Raw genomic sequence first — 27151 nt, 5'->3', positions numbered from 1 at the left:
AAAATTATCTAAAATATATTAAAAAATCACAGCCTACACCCTGTGGCCTTTTGATGTTTTTAATTCTATTTAAACCAAATCTGATTACTATTTTTTATGTTGTAGGCATCCATTTGCTAAATAGCATAGATAAAACCTGATCTATTATTAGACAGATACATTTTCATGCTTACAAACTTTTTATTGGGTGTAAAAGAGAAGCAAATGGCTTCAGAATCAAATACAATGTGAGATTATTTATTTAAAGTTTAATTACAGGTGCATTAAGTAATCATCTCTATAAGAAAAGACACTTGGCATATGTGGGACTGAGAAGCTGTTATTATGAAACAGGTAAGGCTAACCAAAATTTCCCTGGGGAAATAATATCTCTGGACAGCAGATCAACTAGAGACTGGGCAAGAGATCATGATGTGCCATAATTCTCTGTGTGTTGATGCTGTGGTTTTTGGTATCCAGCACAGCCATCTGATTTATTTTCCAGCTCATCTTTGAAAGGCATTGTGGAAGTCTCTCTTTGTTCACCCCACACCGACACCAAGATCTGGAAATTATAATGGGTTTATGATTAGGTGTCTATTATAAGGACAAAGGAGACACATTGACAAGTTTTATGTGTCTTGTAAATGCATGATCCAGGAAAAAATTAGTCATGAATTACATGGCTGCCTATTCCTTCATTCCTCGAACTCCATGACAACCTACATCATTTGCTTCTGTTCATACTCACCTGAACTACTTCTCATAGTTCTGGGAACAGTTTACTGGGTCTTCAGCATGCCAAGCATTATCCTAAGGGATTTTGGAAAGAAAAGACTGTGAACAAGTCTTACAAAACTGTAGTGAAGCAACATCCTGATGAGCCTGCCTTGTGCTTTTTTAATTAGCTGAAGGCCACTGGATAATCATTTTCAACCAAGTCATGTAAGTACAATTCCTTGAGAACATTCTAGCAGGAAAAAATAATTTAACATCTGAAAACTAATCCCCATCCTTGCTCATGACTGCACATACAAGCTTGGCTCTTATGCCATCCTCACCAGTTCCAGCTGGAGAAATTGCTGCTCACCAGACCCTCCCTCTGCTCTACAGCAGAGCTGGTGGTTCCTTGCCATGCTTCACACAAAACACATTGATTAAGCAATTCAAGTTGCAACCTATTTTGGGTAAGGTAGGGTGAATTCATTTGAGCATCTCAGCTGGATGTTCTGAGAGGACAGTGACCTCTGTGCAGGCAGCTGGTGGTGAGCTGGAGGAAACCACTTTCAGAAAGTGTTGTTTTGATAAGGTACTTTCATCTCTTTGCTTTAGCCTGAGTCTGCATTCCTGAGATCACAGGTGGTTCTCTGTTAACTACAAATATCATATGTTCAAAGCAATTTTTATATAAATGAAATAGATAGTGAACTTAATATTTGCAGTATTTATTAAAATTCATCCTTTTGTTTAGTCAATAAACATTCCTGGAATTATATTCCAAGGCAGTATAGTAAGTTAACTGTGATATTTAATTATTTAACTTGGTATTCAAAATAAGCTTTTTCTTGGTATTCAGGTTCAATAAAGATGTGAAAAGCTGATTATTTTCTTTTAGCTTAGTATTAACACAAATGCAGTAGGATTGAGTCTTCACTGCAGTGAGCATCTTTAAAGAAGTGATTTAAAAAACCGACCAGCCCTTTTTTCAGAAGAGTTTAGACTAAATCAATATTTTCCTTCTTTTAGACATACAACAAGTATTCCATTCTTTTGGCTACCTTATTTACGTCTGGCAATTGTCCTGTGGTGTGTAACTTCATGTCTAAGAAGTACATCTCTAAAGCCATTTAATTGCCAATAATATTACAAAGCTGATAAATAATATCCTTAGCTGCCTGTGGTAGCATCTAAAGATTTCCTTCTTCATCACTTTGTTCAAATACATCCTTCTGCCAAGTGAAACCTTTGCAGATGGAGGATTGCTTGGAGCACAGAGAGCACTGAGATGGCTGTTGGCATTTCTGAGAAGGTGAGAAGCCATTTGAGTCAAAAGTATGGGCCATTCAAAAAATAAATTTTTGTTCAGTCAAGGCACTAGACATTTTGAACGAAATCATGATTTCTTCCACTCTCTTGTGCGTTTCCTTACCGCCTCCAGCTCTCTTTGGCTCTCTTTTGTCTCAGGGCCGATGCAGGAGGCATGTATGCTGAGGACAAGATAAAGAACTGAGTGGCTGTTACATACATATCAATAACTCCCAGATGTCCCCAGTGCATCTGGTGGCCACACATATATGTTTTTACAGTGGGGGAGTTCAGATACTGTACATTTTCTAATAGAAATTATTCAAAGTAAAAAAATGATTGATTGTACAAATGATGTTGATCTCCAGCTAAAGATTATAAGTAATGAAGTTAAAATTCATCTTTGGTACTCATGGTCTACTGGCAGCTATTTAAGGATCATTGTAGACCACTATACAAAGTGGTGATCATATCTGGATCAGGAAAGCGTGAAGGAAATATGAAGGTGTCAAAGAATTTGGAGTTTATTAATATACAAGTCTCCTTCAGAAAATGAACCCCTACAGCACAATCACACAGAGCATAAGACTGCACCAATCACTACTCTGGTTCATTCTCAATATTTAAAATGGTTGTTCTAGTCTCTACACCTGAATAAGTAAACATGTTGAATCTATCACATCATCTGTATTCAGAAGACTTTCTGCTTAAGAAGCACACATGAAAGATAGCAGATTTTGAATGAGATTCCAATATTAAAATACTCAACATGAACTGAAGACTAAGCTTGCCAGTAGCTGATTGTCTATATTTTCAAATAATAAAAATTACATATAACAGCACATGACATACAGTTTCCTACACTGCCTCTCTGCTCTCCCTGCTCACGCACAAAAGAATCAGAGAACTCAGGATTCTTAGAAGGTGTCTTGGGTATCCGGTATTTATAGCATTTTAGCTGAATATCTTAGTCAAGGCTTTGGTGTCAAATTATGGAAGCTGTAAGCTTTTTCCGGCCAACATCAAAAGGAATTCCAGAAAAGTTTGGACACTCCTTAAATGACAAAGCTCCCTATCTCTTCCTAATACTCAGTCCAAAGCAATGTGATCAAGTTCATAAAACAGTAACATATAACATACTAACAATATGGCTTATGGAAATATCTCAGTCAAATGCTTAAGGAGTTGTTAAGAGACAGGTTGACCAGCTACACATGGGAAAGCATTTTCTGTGAGCTCGTTTTCTTTCCTACAAAACCAAGAAACTACAGTAAGTCCTGTTGATGCTAAATGACCATCACCTTAACAACCAACCCAGAGATCTGGAAGCTTGCTGATAGCCTTTAGAACAGAATAAGAATCACACAGGTTTATATCTTTGACCATTAAAGTCTGTACATGGGAGGAGAGAGAGACACAACATTTTACCAACCATTCTTGTTCAGAAAGAAAGATGGTATCATGCAAACATTTCAGCTTCATTTATGGTTTGGTGTGTTGGGACAGTGTCATAGTCTGAACCTAGTATGGTCCATGATGGTAAAGAGGAAACAGTGAATTAATTGTGTCTCACAACCACAGTGCTTCCTGTCTCACCCATTGCTCAAGACCGTGTCTAAATTCCAAGTATGGCCCAGATATATTGCCACTTGTGAAATAAGGGGCCATCTGTAGAGTGCCAAAATTTCAGAATTTTATATTCCAGTTTCATTCCTGCAAATCTCAAAATTCTTGGGCATTGGATTCTGGCCTACCTCTTACTCAGTGATGGACTGCAATCACTTTGTGACCATGCCTTTGTAAGAAGCTACTAAGACATTGCTGAGAGGAAATGACATGCAACTTGTGAAACTTGTTTATATACTAAATACAAGTGAGGAAGTGATTTCAGCTTTGTTATTGTTGATCATACTCAAGGAGAGGATACAGACATCAAAAAATATCTGAATTCCTGTTTAATTAAAATCAGTCATTGAGGCTATCTCTACATATCGCCTCCTAGTTTGCATTGTAACCAGGACAAAATGCTCAGATGAAGTAGAAAAATGACTAACATAATGATTAGCAGTAGCTCTGTGTTATATAACTAGGATGAAGAGATCCCACAGATGAACAGACGTATATGGATATACTCACGAAACTGTGGAATCCAAGTCAATGCTTATTTCAGGCTCAGTTTCAGTACTCTCAAAATACTGCCTTGCAGATATAGATTGAAAGTGTTCCATTTTCAGTAAATATTCTCTGGTTTCCTTGAGTCTTTTCATGGCAGACCTACTGTTTTTTTTTTTCATGTGACAAATTTTCTGCTTGCCTGCCTCCCCCAACCACTTCTTTGCTATTATCTAGCTTTTATCTAGTCCGTATGCTGTTGTAAAGGGCTTGTGTCTTTTTCTGTTCAGTTAGTGTTCCTCAAGCCCCAGAACCTGCTTGTATAAATCTCCCAATCCCATTCAAGTGGGGAAAAAAAAGCAGCTTCTTCTGTGTCTGGGTATGTCCAATACCTTCATATCTCATTTTCCTTCTTTGGCACAGGCAGGTCAGAGGGAGAGTTTAGAAACAGTATGAGTGAAGATGAGGTGGGAAAGAAGACATCTACAGATCCTTCTATGAATTTAGGAGGTGAAATAATGGCGTGTATATTTTTAGTTAGTTAAAGCTTCCTTTGACCTGAATTGCTGTTGTTTATAGAGTTAATGACAATTGTTTATATTACTATGTTGAGTATCCTTCCACATCTTCTTCCATAAGTCAAAACTGCTAAACAGATCTGGCATGACATTTCTGAATGGAATTTCAACCATATAAAAAAAAGAAATGGTAAAATTCCCAGCTAGAGTTTTGACCAATGTGTTAAAAAGCCTGGCACTTGGGTTAGACCCCACATGATAATATGAATTACACTGCCAGAGGACAAACAGTTCTGTGGTGGAGCAGTATTAGCCTGGATGCTGGCAGGCTTTCAGTGAAATATTCAGTTCTACTGCAAGGGTCTTCCTGGGAAAGCACCCACTCTTGCCCCTGAGTGCAGTGATTAAGGCACTTGCCGGCGACATGGGATGTCTGAGTCGGAGTGCTGATGAGCTGGGGGAAGAAATGAGCAGTATTCCTGAATCCATCCTGGCTGTTTTGCTGCTGTAGGAGCTGGCGAGAGTCACCGCTGCGGTCTGTACAGTCTCCAACCCAGCTGGAGACGAACAGCAACTTTGGGACACAGAGAGGAGCAGCCTCCCAGGACATATGGAAAGATCAGCATCTTCTTGTGGTTACCTACGGGGCCAAGGCATGAAACAGGCACCTGACCTGCTCAGTCTTTCAAGAATAAAGTGCTTCTGGGCACCCCTTAAGCAGAACTCGTGAACCGATAGACCTATAAGTGAGGCAAAAGTGGTATGTGAGATCATTTCCTCATTTCAGCTCACCCCATTTAAATCAGAGCTGTGTCTTTGCTGACAAAGCTCCACCATGTCCAGTGACAACACAATTTTCAAGCACTTTAAACCTCTGATTAAATCTATAACACAGTTCTTGTTTGCATCCTGTAATATGTAAAACCAGGACTGAGTACACACATTAGTTTGAACCGTAAAAGCTGACAATATCTTTTGGGCCAGCACAAGAAGGCAAGTCCTCTCTTGGATCCACATGCAATGAAAAGGCACAGACTCGCTCACACATCTCAGAGCTGTGCAGGCTGCCTCAGCTGTTAATTTTCCCCACTTGTGCTGCCAAATGCTTTCACAAGACCCAGCTCTCCTCCCCAGCACTCACCAGCTGCTCCATAAATGTTAACTCAAGCACGAAGGCAACAGACTCTGGGAGGGGAAGCCAACAGCTATGAAGAAGCTGTAACATGCCTATCGGCAGCCATGCAAAAGTCAGTGAGAAATAATAGCTTCCTAAACATTAAAAAGGGCTTGCTAAAATGTTTGCCAATTAGTTATTGCTGCATCTCGCTGCTCTGATTACTTCATCCCAGATCCCATGGACATAGTGAGCAGGGTGTTTACAAGCCATTTAGCTGAAAGCAAGGAGGATAAATGCTGTATTCTACCTGCTGCTACTGGGTGCAGAGATACAAATGCAGTATTTTAAATAGCCCTGCTTTGTACCTGAGTTTCTTTGAGGAAATGCAGTCTCCGTACTCTATGAATGCACTTTGGGGTTGCTGTCCCATGACCAGCTGAGACAATCTTTTACCTTCCTGCTGCCAAAAGGAGAGTCCCCAGTGTCCCAGACTCACTTCTGGTTGAACCTCTGCACCCCTGTTCCCATCTGTGCCGTCCCACCCCCCCTTCATGCTGACTTGGGTCTCCTCGCTCTCATGGAGCCATTGTAGTTGCTAACCCAAGCAGAAAACCATTGTTGGTGGGGTTGGGGGCCATTTTTCAGGGCTGCTTTCCCTTAGCCTCTGAATCAGTTGACTGAAGGCATTCTTGGCATCAGAAAGGCACAGGGAAGCAGCAGGAGTTCTGGCCAGGATGGGAGGAGCAGGAGCATCCCAGTACAGCAGCTGTGAGCTACTGGCAAAGCCACCCTCACCCCACTGCAGCCTTAGACACAAACATCTATGGCTCATCTCAGTGGTTCAGGGACCTGGGTCATGCATGCAGTGTGACCAAATTCCAGTCGGGCATCTCAAGTCCCGTTTCCTTTGGAAGGTGGCCATGCCTGTTCTCCAGGCCACCTTGCAGACTGCAGAGCTCAGCTGCTGCGGTGCTAGGGTTGTTTTTTTGAAGTTTCCAATATGTTTATTTGCACTGGAAAGGTGGTTTCTTTTCCTTCTTTTTCTCATGTTCAAAAAGAAGTAGATTATTTTTAGCTCATATTTCCCCTTTTGAACTTGCAACTGGGCACTAAGTCAACACAAGAGAATTCTGCTTCAAAAGATGGGTGTCTCAGAAATGACAGGCAAGAAAGAGGGAACTGAGTGACAGTGGTTCTGCAACCTCTGTGTAAAGTGCGATGAACCAAGTTCAGAAAACGACATTAGAACTGAAAGTAGGACCTCTGGCAAAATGGGGAACTTGGAAACTACAGCTCAAATCCTCGTCATCTTCCACCTGACTTTGGAGATGTATTAAAAAGTTCCTCTGAAAACCACCACATCCCCAAGGTGCCTGCAGTTCTTTAGGGCAATTTCTGCCACTTCTTCATTAGTTGTGAAAATGCCATTGGCTGATAGGTGATGCAGACCACGGTCAACGATCTGGGATGTTCTACTGAGATCTTTACATTGTTGTGTGGGGGTTGTCTGGGGCTAAATGGGAGAACAAGAGGATGCAGCCATAAATCTGTGATTACACAGGCCAGGTAGAAGAACAGGTGATGGTCTTGTAACCAGGCTGGGATATCAGGTTCAAGAGAAGAGATGAGTAATTTGCGTAACCAGCTATGTCAGTAAAATAATCAGGGACAAGATGGGCTAAAGGAAGAGAATCATCCCTGACACACTGAGGTCCTGCATGGGTGCCACACTGAGAAAACTGAGGGCCAGTTTCTGGGGGTCTCTTAGCACTTGCTACAAGGAATTACGGATTGTTGTCCCTCACAAAAAGCCAGATCCCTTTAACGTCTCTGAAAAAGAAGGTGATTTTTATCCAGTGACTGATTATAGATTCAGATAATTTTAAGTTTATATTACTCGTCCAGTTTAGAAATGAAGAAGAAAAAAAAAGTGCTGTCCAATAATATGATTGCGAAATCAGGGGGTTTTGAGCAAGGTAAACTGTCATGTGTTAGCTTGCTTCTAAAACCAAATTTGTTTTCTGTGTTTCTGTGGGAAATCAGAGGATGTTTTAAACTGAGTCATGCAGTTATTGACATTAGCAAGCACAAAACTGATATAAATAGAGAAACACTGGTGAGCCTTGGACAGAAGAAGAGGTTGAGAAGTTTTCTAGCAAGGGCTGATAGGACAGCGGGTAAAGATGAAGACAAAGATCCTTCCTTTCCTTGGGTTACTATATGTGGCATGTTCTTGTGCTTTCCCTGTGGCTCCAGAAAAGGGAAAAGAAGATATGCAATTTGCTAAGGTAAGGACTATAGACAGAACTTAAGAAAGAATTTATTGAGAAAATGAATGTAGTGATGTATTAGTGATGTACAGTATTTTATTAACAATTCTCTCCATTTGAAAAGAAATGTTTGTGTTCTAAGCTGTTGCTTTATCTTCCCCATCAGAAATATTTGGAAAATTTTTATGATTTTAAAGAAGAGAAAGGTTCTCTCTTTAAATCAAGGAACCTCAATCACATGGCTGACAAAATCCGAGAAATGCAGTCATTCTTTGGGCTAGAAGTGACTGGCGAGTTGAATCATAAAACACTGGACATGATGAAGCAGCCTAGGTGTGGAATACCAGATGTCCGTTCATACAGCACCTTTCCGCAGAGCCCTAGGTGGAAGAAAGAAGATGTGACATACAGGTAACATGTTAAAACATGTTTCTCTATACAGCACTCAGAAATCCTAGTGAAAGTTAGGCAGAAGTAATACCAACAGGTTCTTTGCTATTTCTTCCTTTATTTATCCATATAAAAGCCCCATTCAGGATGAAAACGCCATGAATGTGAGGAGTATTCATAGCTTTTGCTTTAGGCTTCCAAACAGTGCTAAAAAAAAAAAAAACACCAGGAGTTTACGTTAGTTAGTTAACAATCTACTGGATAATATACTCAGTGAAGGGATACAACTGAGAGTATAAATGTCAGGATTTCTGAAAAATGTGAAAGAAAACTGTGAAAACTTCCTCCATTATATAAGCAAATAACTTGAAAATACACAACTTGAGGCACATAAATAATAAGCAATGATTAAAATATTTGACCTTGATACTATGTGCCCCAGCCGTATGTGATCTGGTTGCTTTTAATTCCTTTCTCCTTATTTCCCAGGATTTTGAACTACACTCCAGACATGCTACAAGCTGATGTAGATGAAGCAATTGCAAGAGCCTTCCAGCTCTGGAGCAGTGTCACCCCTTTGAGATTCACCAGGCTCTACAGTGGTCAAGCAGATATTATGATCTCCTTTGCAGCTGGATGTAAGGGGACACCCTTGCCTGAGAATGATAAGTATTTGTCAATTTTTCTTACACAGATGATGAAAAGCATCACTTTTTTTCCCTTTTTGTTTTTTTCAGTTCATGGTGACTTCTATTCCTTTGATGGTCCAGGAGGAACTCTGGCTCATGCTTACCCTCCCGGCAATGGGATAGGGGGAGATGCCCACTTTGATGAAGATGAAAACTGGACCAAATTTACTACCTATAGTGGTAGGTAACATTAAGCATTGCATTACCTGTTTTTTATTAGACATCTTTGTCTTGAAGACACTGTAAAGTCACAGATCCCATGGCTGCAATTCCAGTATTAGTAAATGTCAGTGTAATTTAGTAAAATGATTCTGCGTATTTTGACCTGGGATATAGTCATGACAGTTCCCTGAAGATAATGCTAATTTCAGCTCCAGTGAAGGAAATGAGGTTAGCATGAAACAGCAATACTGCTTAATCATGACATTGCAAGGTGGGGGATTTTTCACCCTCAGGTAATGTAGTATCGAGTTGCAATATCAAGCCCTCCCCCTTTTTATTTTTCCCTGATTTAAAATGATACAAATCTTTAACTTCTGTAAATAATAATAAAATATATATTGAGTTTGTTGGTAAATATAATTAACCATAATAGTGTTCTGGTTTCCAGCAATGTCCAGGGATGATATTATATGTTACTGGTCTTTGTGAAGTAGTTACCAGGTGAATTCCATGTCATTTATGATTCACAAAATCTGACCAGATGATTAGAATGTTCTCAACCACTCTTCAGTCATTGTTAACATTAAAGAATCTTTGGTTCTTTGTTGGTAGGAAAATTTCCACAACGTGAGCAAAAACTGCCCCCAGACTGGTTTCCCTGTGAGAAACAAATATTTATAATTTGAAACTCATTTCCTCTCCAGAATGCCAGAGAACCCCTTATTTGAGATTTAGTTACATTTTGCTGTTTTATTAAGACCATGAACAATAGATAAATGATACACGAGAAGATGCCACCTTTATCCCACTGTCATGCAAAAAAAAATTATTTAGTGTTTGTTCTTTATACTGGATTTTATTTTTTAGGATACAATTTATTTCTTGTTGCTGCTCATGAGCTGGGCCACTCACTAGGTCTTGGTCATTCCAATGTCTTCGGTGCTTTGATGTATCCTATATATATGCCCAGGGATACAAGGGACTACAGGCTTCCTCAGGACGATATTGATGGCATTCAGGCCCTCTATGGTAAGAAGCATCATTTTTTGATGGATGATGGATAATTACTTGTAATGAAGTTTACCTAATAGCTAAAATGTTCTGAACTTTCTATGGCAAGACGATACTGAGGTTTAATTTCCTGATATAATTTTTTGGCAAATCTCTTGGTTACTTTGTGGCTAAAAGTTTACATCTGCAAAACAGAATCTGCGGGTTGTATCCATGCCAGTAAGTCAAAAGGTCCAAAAGCCTTTCTCCAATGATACCAGAGGAACAGTCCATGTCTGTAGTATAAACTTTCTTATTTTCCACAAAAGGTGGTTACATGCACAACTGCCCTTGGGAAATTATGTTTGCTCTACATTAACTCCTGAGCAGATACAGTTAGAGAGAACAACAGCTTGACCAGAGAGAATAATACCAGAGACCATTTTAACCATCAGCAGCCAAATAATCAAGTTAAATTGCTCAGGAACTTTCCCTGACATTAATTTACTAGCCAAGTTTTAATCCTAAAATATGCCGCATATGGTACATCCTGAAGCTCTGTAACATGAAATACTAATTCATCTTCCAATTCCACACTTATGTTTCCCAAAGGACCCCCCAGGCAATCTCCTGCACTTCCAACAAAAGCTTTTCCCCCACAAGAACCGACAGAAATGACATCTGCAGAAGCACCAACTGAAATGTCACCCAGGGAAGAACCAACAGAAACAACACCCACCAAAACCCCCACCAGACCAGAGGATTGTGACCCTCATTTGACTTTTGATGCTATCACCACTCTCCGTGGGGAAATACTGTTCTTCAAAGGCAGGTAAGTGTTTTCATTTCTAGCAACACCTTTTGTGACATTCAAAAGACAAAGCATAAAGTTCAGTTCAAGGAATCTATCTTCCATTGGTTACAAAGGACGAAATTTCTTTCTGAAAGTATTAAGGCAACTTTGCAAAATTTTACTAGCCCAGGAGGGCTGGGTGAGTAACGTGGTTTACTAACAGGTGAGTAAAATGTTTTAAGCCATCATACATCATCATCCGTATCTGTCAAAATTGTACAAGGCTGAATGATCCCAGTACCACTTCTCAGCCCCCAGCTGCTTCACATGCAGCACCATCCTCACCACACCATCCCACGTGTGGATCAGGGATCTGTGGAAAGTGTCACTGGTGACTTTTACTGGCACTTTGACCTAGAAGTCCACAATGGACCGGTACCTGGTACTGTTTGTAGGAAGCTCCTGCTGTTAGAGGTGTCTACTTTTTGGCCACAATCTGACACCAGGCACTCTAGAGGGTTGTTGGCTGGGCGCATCCACCCCGGCAAGGGAGAAGAGCATGTCAAGGCCAGGGTGTCACCCACTTCTTGGGTTGGTAATTGCATTTTGATTGAACAAACTTCCTTTGGTGATGAGGATCTGATTTTGCTTCTAGAACACAAGATGAAGGACTGTAACTTAAAAATTTAATAGTTTTTAGGGAAGGGGAGGAAGGAACAGTTCCTCATTAAACTGGATTTTAATATGCTTCCCAAGAATGTTTAATCAGCACTTGTAAACAAATTGAAATTAAGAATGCAGCTGTGCCTACCTGCATGGGACATAGTGAAGACAAAGCTTCAACTGTCAGCATTACCACAGACACCACGTGTTGTGTTGGGCAAGCCAGCAGGGTGTCAGTGGAGAAGTCTACAGGGCCACCAGCTACAGGTGCAGCTGCCTGAGCTGGGGAGTTGGACAAGATCCCTTCCAGAGGTCCCTTCCAACCTCAACTGTTCTGTGACTTCAGAACAACCAGTAGTTAAGGGCAAATGTTTATGACAGAGCAGGGCAAAGTGAAGCACTGCATCCCAAAAGGGGTGATGTCTCTGCCTCATAGGAATGACTGGCTCCAGCACCCAGACAGTAGGATTTAAAGTACATTCCTGGACTACTGATCTCCTAGTGAAATACAGACAATGAAACACTGCTGTTTTTGTTTCTATCAGCTATGTCTGGCGCAAAAGTCCGTATTTCTCAGGCATTGAGCACGACACGGTCTCCTCGTTCTGGCCGTCACTGCCAGCTGGCTTTGATGCTGCTTATGAGGTTGACAAGAAGGATCGAGTGATATTTTTTAAAGGTATTTCTCTTACATTTCCATCAGTTCTTTTTATGAATAAATAAAGTTATAGTAGTGAGGCTAAAGTTAGGTAATAATAATGCAAGTAATATTATACTAATACTAATGTAAGATATTCTTAATATTTAAATCCATTTTCATTTTGAAAATTCTGTTACTGTCATTAAAAAATGCTGCTTCACAACAGCCCAGTACAATATGATATTACTCTTCTTTTGTCAGTGGGAGAGACCATAGTTGAGACAATATTGCTTGCCTACATTGTTGTTTAAATATATTTTTAAATGTGCCAAACAGACATAGAGAACATCTTGAGTTTTGACTATTGAGTACATAATACTCTAATTACTATAAAAAGTAGAAAACCCAACAGCTCTGAAATACTCAAATTTATGTGTGTCCTAAGAGGGTCATGTTCTCAGCTGGTTATCTGTGCTGTTTCGTGGCATTTTCTACATAGAAAGCTCTGGGACTCTGATGAAAAGGAGTTCAGCAGCCCCAGGAACACATACTAACTTTTTCTGTTTTATCTGCAGATGACCAGTACTGGGCTGTCAGTGGTTACAGGATAGAGCCAGGCTTCCCCAAGCCTATTCAGAACCTGGGCTTCCCCACCACTGTCAGGAAAATTGATGCAGCTGTTCATGATCAAAATACCAAGAAAACTTATCTTTTTGTAGGCCACAAGTACTGGAGGTAAGGCTCATTCCTCTTCTGTACAGCAGATAATCAAAATAGCTTTTAAAATCTCAAGTTATATTAGTGTTTGTACAGTAAATTCATGGCCTCTTGTTATCAGCCTTCTCAGCCAGTAGAATGGTCATGTATTTTCATAGAACATAGTCTGTAACACGTGAGATAAAAACAACATCCATTTACTTTTACCAGTCTGTGACTAACAGACAAACAAACTCTGTTAATACGTTGTGAAGCAGACTTACATGAACTTAGTTTAAAAATATAATATCAGTAGGCTTTGTCATCATGTCATATATTCATTCTGTAGCTATTAAGGGGCAGAAGTGCTCTCTGACATTTATAAATGAAAATCTATCAAGAATTTTATGGAAGGAGATTAAAATATTCACTTTTCAGCTAAACAGTAATATTAGCCATAACAATTAATCTGTAATATTATCTTGAAAGATTATTACACCAGAAGTTTACATTCCACTCATGGGGTCACTTCATAGTTTGGATGCTGTAAAATTAAAATATTCAGCTTTAATAATTATTTAATTTTATTCCTCGGTATAAGTCAAATCCAGCCTTATTATCAGTCTCAGAATGGAAGTGAATTATTTAGTCTGATGTTCTGAAAACAGCCTTGCATAGGCCACTAAAGATGTAAATATTCACACAGTCAGGATTTATACAGTTCCATGAGATCACAGATGCTCACAGTTACTGGATTTTCAGCTAAGAGTAAACTTATTTAGTAAAAATTCCCTTTTTTCAACATTAAACATCACATGCTTGTTTCTTATTTTCATGCAATTTCTTTATTTAGTTTCAATGAAAATACCCAGTCAATGGAAAGGGGATATCCAAGAAAAATAGCAACTGACTTCCAAGGAATTGGCCACACAGTTGATGCTGCCCTTCAGAAAAATGGTAAATACATTAAAATGTGATTTATATCAAAAAAGACCAGCAAGTAAAGACCAAAAACTATGTGTTTCAAATACATACACATATGAAATGTTTGTTCTGATTTTTTTTTAAATCATTTGAGAAAATAGCAAGTATATAGCAATAGGTATGCAAAAAGGAAATATTAATTTGCCAATATTTTATTCTTCCAATTCTAGGACATTTCTACTTTTTCCATGGATCAAAACAGTATGAGGTTGACATGAAGAACAAGAAACTCATCCGTATAATGAAGAGCAACAGCTGGTTTAATTGCTAGAAATATTACTTTATGATGTAGGGCTGTCTTTGTACCAGAAATGTTTTTTCATGTTCCTTGGTTTTAAAGAGTATCATTCAGCTGTTACTGTGCATTGTAGTCTGAAATGATGGCCTTCGATAATTCTAATTTAAAACTTTAGAAATGTAAAACTTAATGTACAGTTTTAATTTATTTCATTTTCCAAATATTTATTAATCAAGTTGGTTTTGAGTAATAAAATATTTTTCTCGAGTATACTCGTGTTCTTATGTCCTGGTTCAGTCTGCTGGAGACAAGACTTCTGATACGACCACACACAAGCCTGAACAACGCCAGGACCACACCATCATTTTTAGCAGGACTCAGTGTCCCTAGGAGGGAAGTTAAAGAGAAGTAGAAGTAGGTGTGCAGTTTCAACAGGCAATAGGAAATGACCTGAGGGACAGAGAAGGGAAATAAAGACGTTCAGGAACAATGTGGGGGAAGTGGGAGAGGTAGGAGGACATCCTAGACTACCATGTGGGAAGGGTTATGGAGAAACAGATGGTGGTGGCCTCACCTGCCATGACCCCATGGCATGAGCACAGAGGGGTCAGGGCAGGGATGGTGATGATGCCTGCTGGAGAACATGGCAATGGGCTAAGAGTATCCATGCTCCATTGTAGCTATGGGTGGTTTTCATGGGCAGAGTCTTTGGTAGAGCAGGACATGAGTGACCAGAGAGAAGGGTGGGTATCTCATTTAGCGAGGGAGGCAGCATGTATGCAGGGTGGAAAGTGATGGAGATATGCTCATAGGATCCCAGGAAGTCAGGGGATTACCCATGCTGAGCTGTGACCATGTGCCATTAGAATGGAGTCAGAACTGATGGTCCAACTCACAATACTGGACAAGAAACAACTGATGAGCCACATCCCAGAGAAAACAAGCCAAAGTCATAAGAAAAAAACCACAGGTTTTTCATGTAACTACCAGAGACAAATCCCCTGGAGGAAGAGTAGTGAGACATATAAAAGAACATGTGCTTTCTTTGTCCACCTTGCTTGAGTCCCACTCACAAGGCTCAGTGACTGAAACACCCCTGGGCCTCTAAGAAAGCTTGGCTGAAGTCTGTCCTCTCCTTGAAGGGATTTGATCCCTTCTATCACAACTGATGATGTGATTTTGTACAAGGGAGTCAACTCCTCCTCGCTATTCATCTTTCTCTAGTAGAATTGGCAAAGACAGCAAGAGAGAATGGGAATGGTTGTTGAGGACAGTCTTCCAGTTACCACAGCTCAAACCTCACTAGGCAGATCCTGGTCTTCTGCACAGGGCAGATGCCTCAGACACCTGGTCAAAACACCTACTAACATCTGTCACAGCAGGGCCAGAGGAAGCCATGTGTCTCCCAGTGTACTCACAGACCTGCTGTCCCCCTGTGCTAGCAGACAAGACCAAGAACAAGTTGCCAGGATACTGCCATGCCTGATCTTAGAAAACCTCTTATCTGCCCTGTTCTGCTCCTCATGCATGCTTTCTGCCATGCTAGGTATACACTGAGCACTGACTGCTAAAGCAAGACATAAAACCAACCCAGGTGAGAAATTAAGCCATGAATCTCAACAGGGCTTAAAGTCAAGTAGGACCTGAACAGCTCAGCATTGCCACAAAGGTGCATCATGGACTGACAAGTACATGAGCTCACCTGGCCACATTCCAGGCAGGGCAGAGACACAGGAACACTGATGTTGCCCAAACATCTCCCAGTATCTTTCTCAATAGCTTGTGCTGTGTACGCAGCCACTTCAGAAGAAACTTCAGTCCAAGGACTTTAGATGCCTCTAGGGTTAGGCAGGGCACTTATGAACACTGCCTGGAGTTAATCACTTTGATTTTAATAAGTGCCTACACACTTTGATATCCTAACTACATACTTGCTTGTATGTGAAGGCTGCTTTCAGAAATCAGGCCTTTAGGCTCTGGTTGTTTGCTCGAACTTGAAAGTGGTTAAGAAGGAACCAAAAGGAACATTTCAGCAATGGTGAAGGAAAACATTGACAATGTTTATTATGACTCACCTTGGCCATTATATCAACTTAGTTCTCTTACATGAAGCTGGTACTGTTTTATCATTATAACCTCTGGGAGACAGCTAAATTAAAATACTACCACCACCACCACTAGGTATTAATTAGCTTAATCTACTAGTATCTGAAAAATGAATGACATTTACTTGGCTGCGAAGGAGAATTTAGAAAATGTCCTGTGTTTTGGTCTAATTTGGACCATAAATGGAAGACAACATGACATAGATTTCACCTGGACAAGGGTACTGGTGAAATGTGTTAAGCATGGATTTGCCATCTGTATTTCTGCTTTGTTAATGTCATAAACTTTATCAACAAAAGAACATTACTTTCGGTTCGGGAAAAGCAATGAAATTCCTGGCAAATGGTACAAAAATGCGTAGTTCAGATGGGTTTGGAAACAAAAGTGCTGGAGCTGCCCATCTACACTTAGTGAGCAACCATGATTTGGTTATAACTCATAAATAATTCCTGGAATTAAAGGTTTGTTGGATTACAGCAGGGGAAATTTGTCCATAAACATAATTTCAAGTACTCACCCTCTATGAATATGAATTTTCCCTGGAGTCTGAGACCAGGCATGCAAAAAGAGACACACAAAAAGTAAACTGTTAAATCTGAAATTCTTGACTGCACAACTGCTGTCCCAGACCCAATCTCTTGCACATGAATACTCAGGCAAAAATGGCTTACTGACTTCACTGAGAGTTTAATAGAACCCTTACAGAGTATTAGCTGTGCAAGCTTGCAACAGTATATACTAACACAAAAATGTTAGGAGCACAAGAAGCGGAAAGAATCTGAGGAATATCTGCTTTTACACCATATCCCACAGCATTCTCCTGGAGAAGCTTGCAGCTCATGGCCTGGATGGGTGTAATATTCGATGGATAAAGAACTGCCTGGATGGTCGGGCCCAAAGAGTTGTGGTGAATGGAGCCAAACCCAGTTGGTGGCCGGTCACGAGTGGCTGAGGGGACTGGGGCTGTTCAGCCTGGAGAAAAGGAGGCTGAGGGGAGACCTTATCGCTGTCTACGGCTACCTGAGAAGAGGTTGTAGCATGGAGGGTGTTGGCCTCTTGTCCTAAGTAGCAAGTGATAGGACAAGAGGAAATGGTCTCAAGTTGCACCAGGGGAGGTTTAGATTGAATATTAGGAAAAATATCTTCACATAAAGGGTTGTGAAGCATTGCAGGTGTTTCAAAGATGTTTAGATGAGGTTCTTAGGGACATGGTTTAGTGCTAGAATTAGGGTTGGACTAGATGATCCTGAGGGTCTCTTCCAACCAAAACGATTCTGTGACTGTCCTGGCACTTCAGTCACAAGTACTGGGCACTTCTACGTGCTATGTTAAAGCAATGGGCTCCAGACCTGGACATCTGACTGTTCAGTCAGAAGCCCTCACTCTGCAGTTGGCAGACTGGTTTAATGTTACCAGCGGCAGCTGTCGTCACATGTTGGTTTTTGGGAAGGAGAATGAGTGCATTATACAGAAATCTTTGGAGATGTTGAGAGAAGAATCTTCTGCATTTCCTCTTCCTGGCCTGATTTTCAAGGTGGTTGCTGTGGTTATTGAGAAAATTTGGAAGTATTTGTCTAATGCTGTTCTCTGTGCCTGAGATTTGGGATCTTCCCAGGCGGGTTTCTGTACAAAGCAAGACTCCACTCACAAGGACAGACAGCACTGCCATAAGCAAGAAGAAAATGAAGAATTAACCTGCTAGTAGTCCCTGAATATCCAGCACTGGAGAGAAAGGTGACCTGAGTGCAGGCTGACTGGGACAAGAGGGGCCCTGTCAGTAAATCAACACTACCACACTGGAGATGAATTAATGTTATATAAACGCCAGAAGCATGTCACACACTCATCTCCATGAGTAATATATTTCTGAGGCTAAGTCTGTCCAGCCAGGTCTGAGGGTTTGCAGCAAAACCAGAAAGGAGGTGCTGAGTTAAACAGAAACACAGGTTGAAGAGGAAGTTTTGCAGTTCAGAAGCTTCCCATGCATGGAACTGCTATTCCAAGTTATTGCCAGGGGTCCTGCACTGCTACCATAGTCCAGCCTGGCCATAGATATGCATATATATATATATACACATATATATATATACACATATATATATATATACATATATATATATATACACATATATATATACAAGTAACTACCAAAAAAAAAAAAAAGTGGAATTTTTTTCTGCTTGTAGTCTACAGTCCTGCAACCGTCTGTAAAAGTTTTTGTCTTTAAGTACTTCAACAACCCATTTGAATTCAATAGGAATTTTGAATGGAGAACATTAAAGAGATATGCTCTAAGGTTTTTGAGAATAAAACTACATTTGAATAACTAAAAGGTTAATGAGCTTATTAAAAAGAACTACAGGTCTATTATCTCCTCATTACTCATATTTCCATATTGCAAAACCTGCACAAGGTTGGAACCAGATGAAAGACAGCATTAATCTTTAACTATGATAAAACCATTGTTTTGCATATGTTCTGTTGCTAACTAGAAATTGTGAGAATTAGTGAGTCAGGGACTGGAAAGCTTTATAAAGCAAACATATACTATATAAAGATGAAGCAAATGCATGTCAGAGTGCAACGAAGACTTTCCTAAAGACAAGTGAAAATGAGACTGGAGAACCTCCTATTTCTCCTGTTACTAAGTGCAGCATTTTCTCATGCTTTTCCTGCAGATACAAGGCAGAAGAAAGAAGACATACAGCTTATCCAGGTAAGGAAGATCGACCTCCAGAGAGGAGATTTTAGCAACTGTTGAGCATCCATTGCAGTCTCTGAAACTAGTATATAGTAGCTGAGGAGCTGGTTCTACAAATTCCAGTAGAATGAATAACATGATTGAGTATTTCTCGAAATAGAGGGAGTTGCATTCTTTACCATGATGACAAAGGTTTCTCTAATCCTAACTCATTCTTGTTTCATTTATTTTGTAGAGACCAACTAAAAATAATTATGTGTACACTTATCTGTTTATTCTACAAATGAATCAGTCCACGTTTGATTTGTAGTCGGATGGAAATGTGGTTATTTGTGTGACTTCTGGTATTATGAGACGTAACTCTTCATAAAATAAAGATACTATTTTGTCTGAATTATTACTCTCAAAAAAATTAGGAAAATGAGATACTAATGCTGAAATTTTGTATTCAGTCATGTATTTCAAATAGTTTCTGCATTGCCTGCTTTAAAGGACTGTGAGTAACTTCAGAGCACAAGGTAAGTGGAGAGTACATTACTGAAAACAAGCAATTTGTTAGACCCATGTTAATTCTGAATGCATTCTGAGTAAACTGCAAAATATTTCTAGTGATAATATAATGAAAAAAACTGCCATTAAGAGAAAAACATTCATCCAGGCTTAAACAAACTCTCTTGCCCATGTGTCCAAGAAGCAGAAAGCAAGGTAGTAAAGGTACATGTCTGAGGTGGTGTTAGCATAATTTTTTATGGTCTTCAAAATAAGCTTCACTGACTGTCCTAAAATACTGTTTTGTTTTGTTTTGTTTTTTTCTTTTCTTTAATTAGAAGTACCTGGAAAATTACTATGGATTTAAGAAAGATGGGGAATCTTTCATTTGGAAAAATAATAGTCCAATGACCAAGAAAATAAAAGAAATGCAGGAATTCTTTGGTCTGAAGGTAACAGGGAAACTGGATTCTGGCACTTTGGATCTGGTACATAAACGTCGCTGTGGGTTCCCTGATGTAGCTGGGTTCTCCACCTTTGCAGGAGAGCCAAGATGGGCAAAAAAGGTCCTGACATACAGGTAGTTATCCTGAAATTCTTAATGTAAAGACAATGTACTATACAGTGTAACTTGTAAGAACACGACTCTTTCTCTACCTTATATTTCAAAGGATATTAAACTACACACCAGACCTACGCCCAGCAGATGTCAATGCAGCAATCAGGAAAGCATTAAATGTTTGGAGCAGTGTGACACCACTGAAATTCATCAAGAAGGACAGAGGTGATGCAGACGTAATGATCTCCTTTGCAGCCAGAGGTAAAATTCTATGTAACCATTACAAGTCATAGCCAAGTTACTGCAGTTGACCTTAAATGCTAATGATTTTTTCTCATGAGTAGCATGTAGAGAGTTCGATGTCTGGTTGAACAAGCAGACAGAAAAACACAGCTCCCACTCAAGGTGCTATGGCTATAATTCTTCAAGATCTTTGGGTGAGGCTACAGAGGCAGACGAAGAGAAGGAGAGAGAAAATAAATGTAATGATCTCTCTGTTGTTCACTGGATCTATACATAGTATATGACACCCAAGGTGTGCGTGAACAAGAGGCTCAGGGCTTGTGGAATATACCCGTGCTCAGAGCTTGTTTGAGTGAGTAGCTCTAGTCACACTCCCGGGATTAGTCATGTGGTTTGTGTGAGCTAAATAAATTCTAGACAGACTCAAGGGTTATATTTTTGGCATTGCCTTCAGGGAAGACTTACCAGCAGCCTTCATTAACAGTCATGCACACATACACTGTTCTAGTCAGCTCGTCTGTTCCCGCCCAAACATACCCACTCTTCTGAGCTATGCAGATAATACAGGTACTGCACGTAACTTCTGTGTCCTTAAAACCTTTCCTGGCTTACAGTTTTTGCTGGATCATCAACACTTAAATTGCCAGTCAGGTTCAGGTAACTACCTGATGGCTGCTGACATAGAGTTTATGGAAATTTTACCTTATGAACAAAAAAGTGGTATATTTCAACCTAGACCACGTCCTCCTCTTCCTGTGTGGCAGCAGTATGTAAATATCCATCGATTTCTTGAGGAAACCAGTATTTCACTCCTGATGCATCATTTCAAATTTTCCTAAGTTTTCCCTGTGAAATATAGAGCTTTCAGCAAATCTGTGTAGAAGGAGAGCTTGAAAGTTTATAAAATCAGCAGAAGTTCTTGTGCATGGTTGAGTTCTTTTACTCCCCATTACCCCCAGTCAGCTGTGTATTGGACTCGCTCCTCAGGTCACAATGACTTCATACCCTTTGATGGCCCAGGAGGGTCTGTTGCTCATGCCTACGCACCTGGCAAGGACTTTGGTGGAGATGCTCACTTCGATGAGGATGAAACCTGGACCAAAAGCGCAGAGGGTAGGAAATTAAGTTCTCTGAGCCCTTCCTGAAGCAAATTGTACAGGAAATAAAGGGTGCAGTGTCTGTCTCCTCTCTTCCTTAAGAAGTGCTTAAAAATGGCGCTGATTGGAAAGAGCATTGTTTCTATAGCTATAAAAAGCCTCTGAGCTCTCTGGTTTAAAATGCTAAGGCCCCAGCTGAACTTCAGCCATGGACCAGATGGAGATTTATTTGGGAAGGAGCTGAGGGACCTGGCAGCCCCCTTCTTTCCACTCCTCTAACCTACTTGTCTCTCCCCACACAGTTACATCACAGTTCAGGGTCCTTCTCCCACATCGACTTCTGCAGGATCTACAGACTATTTCCTTGTACTCTACTGTAATTATTTTATTATTTTTCTTTCTGACCAGAATTTCGTCTTCATCTGGATTTCCCATAACAGCCTAATATGCTCAGGCAAGCAGTGCTGAAATCTTCTGATCTACCTTATGTCCTTCATGTTTTCAGGACAAATGAAAAGACATAGCTCTCCTATTATGTGTTTTGTTTTTAGGTACGAACTTATTTCATGTTGCTGCCCATGAGTTTGGCCATTCACTGGGACTTTTCCATTCCAAAGACCCCAATGCTCTGATGTACCCAGTTTATAGGAAATTTGACCCCTCAGTATTCCCTCTTCGTCAGGACGATATTAATGGCATTCAGCACCTCTATGGTAATTCAGTTATTAATCAACCAATGCTTGTAACTTCAAAGATTTTGGAATGCTTTTCAGCAACATACTTTTTTTTTTTGTACTGAATAAGTTCTCACTCTAATTTCTTCCATAAACTGTTTCTTCTAGGACCATCTTCTAACACCCACAGTGACCAAAGGGAATCTGCTGAGATAGAAGACCCAACTGAGCCAAAAGATCCTGCACTGACAAACACCTGTCGCCTCAATTTAACATTTGATGCTGTCACCACTTTCCGGGGAGAAATAGTGTTCTTTAAAGACAAGTAGGTCAACTTTCTGAAAGCAAACCAGCTGGATATAATTTTTAAATTATGCCCTACAACGTGGAAAAATAACTTTACCCAGAATAACAGACATTTTAGGCATGAAGGTGAAACAGGGAATCAGGATAAGAGGTGGGAGGCAAAAACAAAGAGGTTGGTAAAGAAATGAAGAGAGACAGGTGTAAGGAGGAAGATCACTTTTGAAACAGGGCATGCTATTAATAGGATGGGGAAAGGTGGCTGCTCTGAAAACATGTGCTGTTTTCACTTTAGGCTGTAACGAAGTCCCAGGTGTTTGGCATCTGGGAGAGTTCAGCTTTGGGAAAAGGCACCACCAGCCCTGGGACACTCAGCATCTTACTTGCTGTCCTTGCTTTGAGAGACTTCAGAGTTTACCAGTCCTGTCACAATATCTGCTTGAAGAGCACCTGCAGTATTAGTTCTGCTAAACTCAGACAAATTTTTCCTCTCTGGGGCATGACAGCCCAAAGACTTCAGGAGAAGGGGTAAAAGAACTTAATCCTCTCCTTTACATGCGGTAGGGCTGTGCTTCCACTGCTTCAGATCCTCCCAAAATCAACTTTAAAGTGAGTTTTGACCTCAGTGTTTGGAGTCCACAAAGCCAGTTATTTTTCAGAAGATCTCATGCATACTGACCATTTCTCTAAGCTGGTGTTGGTAACCTCAGGGTGGGGTTTCATTCCCAAAATCTTACCCCACACTAGCCATGTGAGCCAGGTTCTTTCTAGGCTCCCTTTCTGGGTAAACAAAAACAATACCTGTTTTGACAAAGCAGTTCATCTGACCTAATTTAGATGTCTGCATCAAGATGAGAAGAATACCACCATGGGAACAATTTTCTTTCCACTGACATTACAGGAAGCTTAGGGTGACTAACTCAGGGTACACAGCTGGGTTTGGTCAGATAAATCTTGCCCTGGTTGCCATGATGTGGTTTCACGCATTAGTATGTGTGAATGTCTGATTTTATTTAAGACCTGTTCTGTATTTCTGTAAGGCATTTTTGGCGCAAGCATCCTGCAGTAAAAACAGCTGATTTAGATTTTATATCTTCATTCTGGCCACGGCTGCCACCTGGTGTTGATGCTGCATACGAAATTCCTGAAAAAGACGAAACTGTCATTTTTAAAGGTAAACTGTCGTCTTTATTTTCCTGTGTTGTCTTTCCAAGTAGCCTTGAGAATTTGTTTCTGGCTTAAAAAACACTTGACCTCTTTCTGTAGGATTCCGCAAGCTTTAATTTAGTCCAATAAATTGATGTATTTCAGTCACAAGATAATGAAAATATTATCCAAGATAAGGAACATGTATGTTATTTTTAATATCAATATAGAAAAGTTTCCCTGGAAAAATAAATATCATTATCTTCCTTTTTTTTTTTTTCTGGAAAATTATCTATTGAACTTAAAAATGATAACATGCATCTTCTTAAGTTGTGGAAAACTAACATAAGTATGAAGGAAGACTGAAATTTCAGTTTTCATAAAATGTGGTGAGAAGATATATTCTTGCATTTTTTTGAGTCTAGAACTTGTATGTAGAATGTTTTTAAGTAACCATCATTTTGTATCTGCATTTTTCTATTAAAATCTTAACTTTCATGAAAAGGATTGTGATACTCCCAGAAGAGATTCTGATGTTTGCATGAATTTTTCTTGATAGGGAATGAATTCTGGGTTGTGAAAGGAGATACCATACTTCCTGGATACCCCAAAAAAATCTACATCCTGGGTTTTTCAAAGGATGTTACCAAAATTGATGCTGCTGTTTATAATGCAAATGAGGGGAAAACATATTACTTCATAGGGCACAAATTTTGGAGGTAATATTTCTTGTTCTGCTTTCATAAATAGAAGCAAATACAATCACATGATCAATATCCTGTCATGATTTAGGGTGCGTTACTCACACAGTTCTGATGACCTCTTCCAGTTTCACAACTGGCTATGGAAAAATGTTTGAAAGGGAGATCAAAGAGTGTTATCTATCTATCTATCTATCTATCTATCTATCTATCTATCTATCTATCTACTTTCATTTAACTGCCTCACGAAAAAAGCCATTCTACAGCTCCACAAGTCAGCTCAGGAAATCAGTCAGAACCTCACTATTTATACCAAACATTTCTGCTGGGTAACGAGTACATCATCCTTTTTCCAGTTGTCAGCAGGTAGTTTCATAAAGTTCCTGGTAGATGCCATGTTCTTCAAAGAATTATCTGCTGTGCATGGTTATTATTTCCCCTTTTCAATCCAGTTGTGCTACAGAGCATATAATTCTATGAACTGAAGGAGGTGCTCCTATAACAGAAGCAATAGATGACCTGAACGTTTGCAAATGAACAACACAACTTTTCTCTTTCTTGCCACCACAATGCTCAAGTCATTGTACCTACAGAGATCATCCTGGAGTAACTATCCAGCCATACATTTGTAGGTGAAGCAGAAGATCGGTCTTCCACGTTTCAGTTCAAACTCTCATAACCTGAAGAACTTCAGCTGAGCATTTTGTCTGATCATTAAATTTTTTACTGAGCAAAGATATCAGAAATAAACTTTCAGAAGCCTTCTTATACCAGCACTGATAGATAAACTGCTCTTTACTCATATTGTAATAGCCTGCTATAAGTAACTTAAGTAAAATTACTTAAAATAACTTATAACTTAAGAAAAAAATGGACTTTTCCTGATAAACAGTTCTTACAGAAAGCAGACATGAATGGAATCTTTTTGTAATCTTACAAATCTAACTGTTGTTTGACATAAGATTATCTACTTCTCCTTTAGGTACAATCTCTTAGAAATACATTTACCAGACTGATGATGATGGTTCAAATATTAGGTGTTCTTAGACAAAAAATTCTTCCAGTGCAGCTAATAGAGTAATAATTATTTATGACATATCGTATCTGTCTCAACTCAATCTAAATTATACTGAAAGTCTTCAAAGGACTCGGTTACCTGTTGCTAGGTAGAAGGTAATGAGGTGAGGTGAATTAATAATGGGTTGTTTGCAGTTTTTATTGATACCAGGTTGTTTATCTTTTTTCTCAGTTATGATGAAAGAAGTCTGTCTATGGATAGGAAGCCCATACTGATAAGAAATGCTTTCCCTGGAATTAAGGGGAAGATCGATGCTGTTTTTCAACATGAAAGTGAGTAATTATTCTTAACAAAATCTGTATGAAATGCTCAGGGTCATAGGGCTGAGAGTGCTTGGACAGAGAGAGGCAATTCTAAATGCTGCCCATAGCCCTCAGAGTGACAAAGACCCTGAAATAGTAACGCAATGCTCCCATGCTTCACTTTATACCCTAGAAAAATAGTGATAGTGACGGGCTGAAAATCTCAGCTGGAAAGGCCATCTTTAAGGGCCAGGCTGATATATCTGTATTCATGTTGATGCATACCTCACACCATGAATAACACCACTCAAGAGACTGACACCTCAGTAACATATCTACTTGCTGTGAGCTACCCCAGCCTGGCTCTCTGACATAAAAAGGCACTTCTTTAAGAATAATAACTGGCACTAGCTTCTCCTGCATGAGGGAGAATGTTATTTACAGAGAGAGACACTGGAATAAATGTAAGGGTCCATCCATAGTGGCAAATGGCACAGCTTCCCAGTTATCTCCTGGTCCCTCATCTGCTAATTACCAAAACCCATGCATGTTAATTGCTCCTCAGCAAATCTAGCAACTTCCTCCAAAATGAATCTTCTATGTGGGGATCCTTAACTGCAGCCATCACTCCCAGAGGTCAATGCGGACATGGTTGCCCCAGGTTGGATCTCTCCTTTCCTGCACCGGTACCTGGTGGCACCCCAACAAACTCATACCTGCTTGCACCTTTCCATGCTCTGTGCACACTCCAGGCTGTGCAGCACCTACCCACAGGCAGCCAGAAATACGCCCTCCTGGATGGAGGACAGTTGATGTGTCATGTTGTACTACGCAGGGACAGGAGTTGGACTCGATGACCCTTGTGGGTCGCTTCCAACTCAGGACATTCTATGATTCTATGGCTTCAACATGGTCATTGCATCACAGCAAATATTTTAAACTGGAGAAACACACAGGAAAAAATTTTTGCAAGGAGTACATCAGGGGATTTATTAAGTATATTATGAAGTCTGTGCATAGCTGGTTTGCTATGGGAGGTTTCCCCATGCTGCTGTGCACCATTTTGTAGAGGTTACACCTGGGAGAAGATGTTGTTGGCAGTGTAAGTGTATTCAGAGTTTTTTTGAGCTCTTTCCAGAAGTTGTTAAAGCATACTAATTTTTACACCTGCAATAAAATGATTATCTTTTTTTTTCCCCTAGAATTCTTTTATTTCTTCTGTGGAAGAAAGCAATTTGAGTTTGATCCTGATAAGAAGAGAGTTACACGCCTCCTAAAGACAAACTTCTGGTTTCCATGTTAAGAAAATGAAATCTGTAATGGTGTGGGAAAAAATGTAGTGTTATTGCACTAGAAACAGTTTTTGTTTTGTAAATATATGGAATATATAGGTACTTCAGCATTAGTCAGCAAACCTCAGCCCCTGCACAATATGTGTTTCTGTACATAACAGAATAGTATTTAACATACTGATGTGTATATATGTACATAATTAACATCAAGACTGTTAGTTTACCAAAGAACAATGCAGTATTTACTTTTGATA

General features: G+C 39.8%; 2 protein-coding genes across 2 annotated transcripts; both read left to right on the top strand.

Annotated features, from left to right (window-relative positions):
- Positions 1-7934: 7934 nt before the first annotated feature.
- LOC136108345 (stromelysin-1-like) lies at positions 7935-14299 on the top strand. Its single transcript, XM_065850064.2, has 10 exons — positions 7935-8039; positions 8188-8432; positions 8901-9049; positions 9149-9280; positions 10130-10291; positions 10865-11084; positions 12254-12387; positions 12924-13083; positions 13898-14001; positions 14199-14299. The coding sequence occupies exons 1-10, from the start codon at positions 7935-7937 to the stop codon at positions 14297-14299; spliced, it is 1512 nt and encodes a 503-aa protein (XP_065706136.2).
- Positions 14300-18983: 4684 nt separating this feature from the next.
- LOC136108354 (stromelysin-1-like) lies at positions 18984-26908 on the top strand. The gene is made up of 10 exons (XM_065850077.2): positions 18984-19088; positions 19901-20142; positions 20234-20382; positions 21352-21477; positions 22013-22174; positions 22304-22460; positions 23479-23612; positions 24144-24303; positions 25535-25635; positions 26808-26908. The coding sequence occupies exons 1-10, from the start codon at positions 18984-18986 to the stop codon at positions 26906-26908; spliced, it is 1437 nt and encodes a 478-aa protein (XP_065706149.2).
- The last annotated feature ends 243 nt before the right edge of the window (positions 26909-27151 follow it).

The sequence above is a fragment of the Patagioenas fasciata genome, chromosome 1, assembly GCF_037038585.1.
Source record: "Patagioenas fasciata isolate bPatFas1 chromosome 1, bPatFas1.hap1, whole genome shotgun sequence".
NCBI classification, from domain to species: Eukaryota; Metazoa; Chordata; class Aves; order Columbiformes; family Columbidae; genus Patagioenas; species Patagioenas fasciata.
The sequence above is the reverse complement of the archived record's forward strand: the minus strand, read 5'-3'. Positions and strand labels throughout refer to the sequence as shown.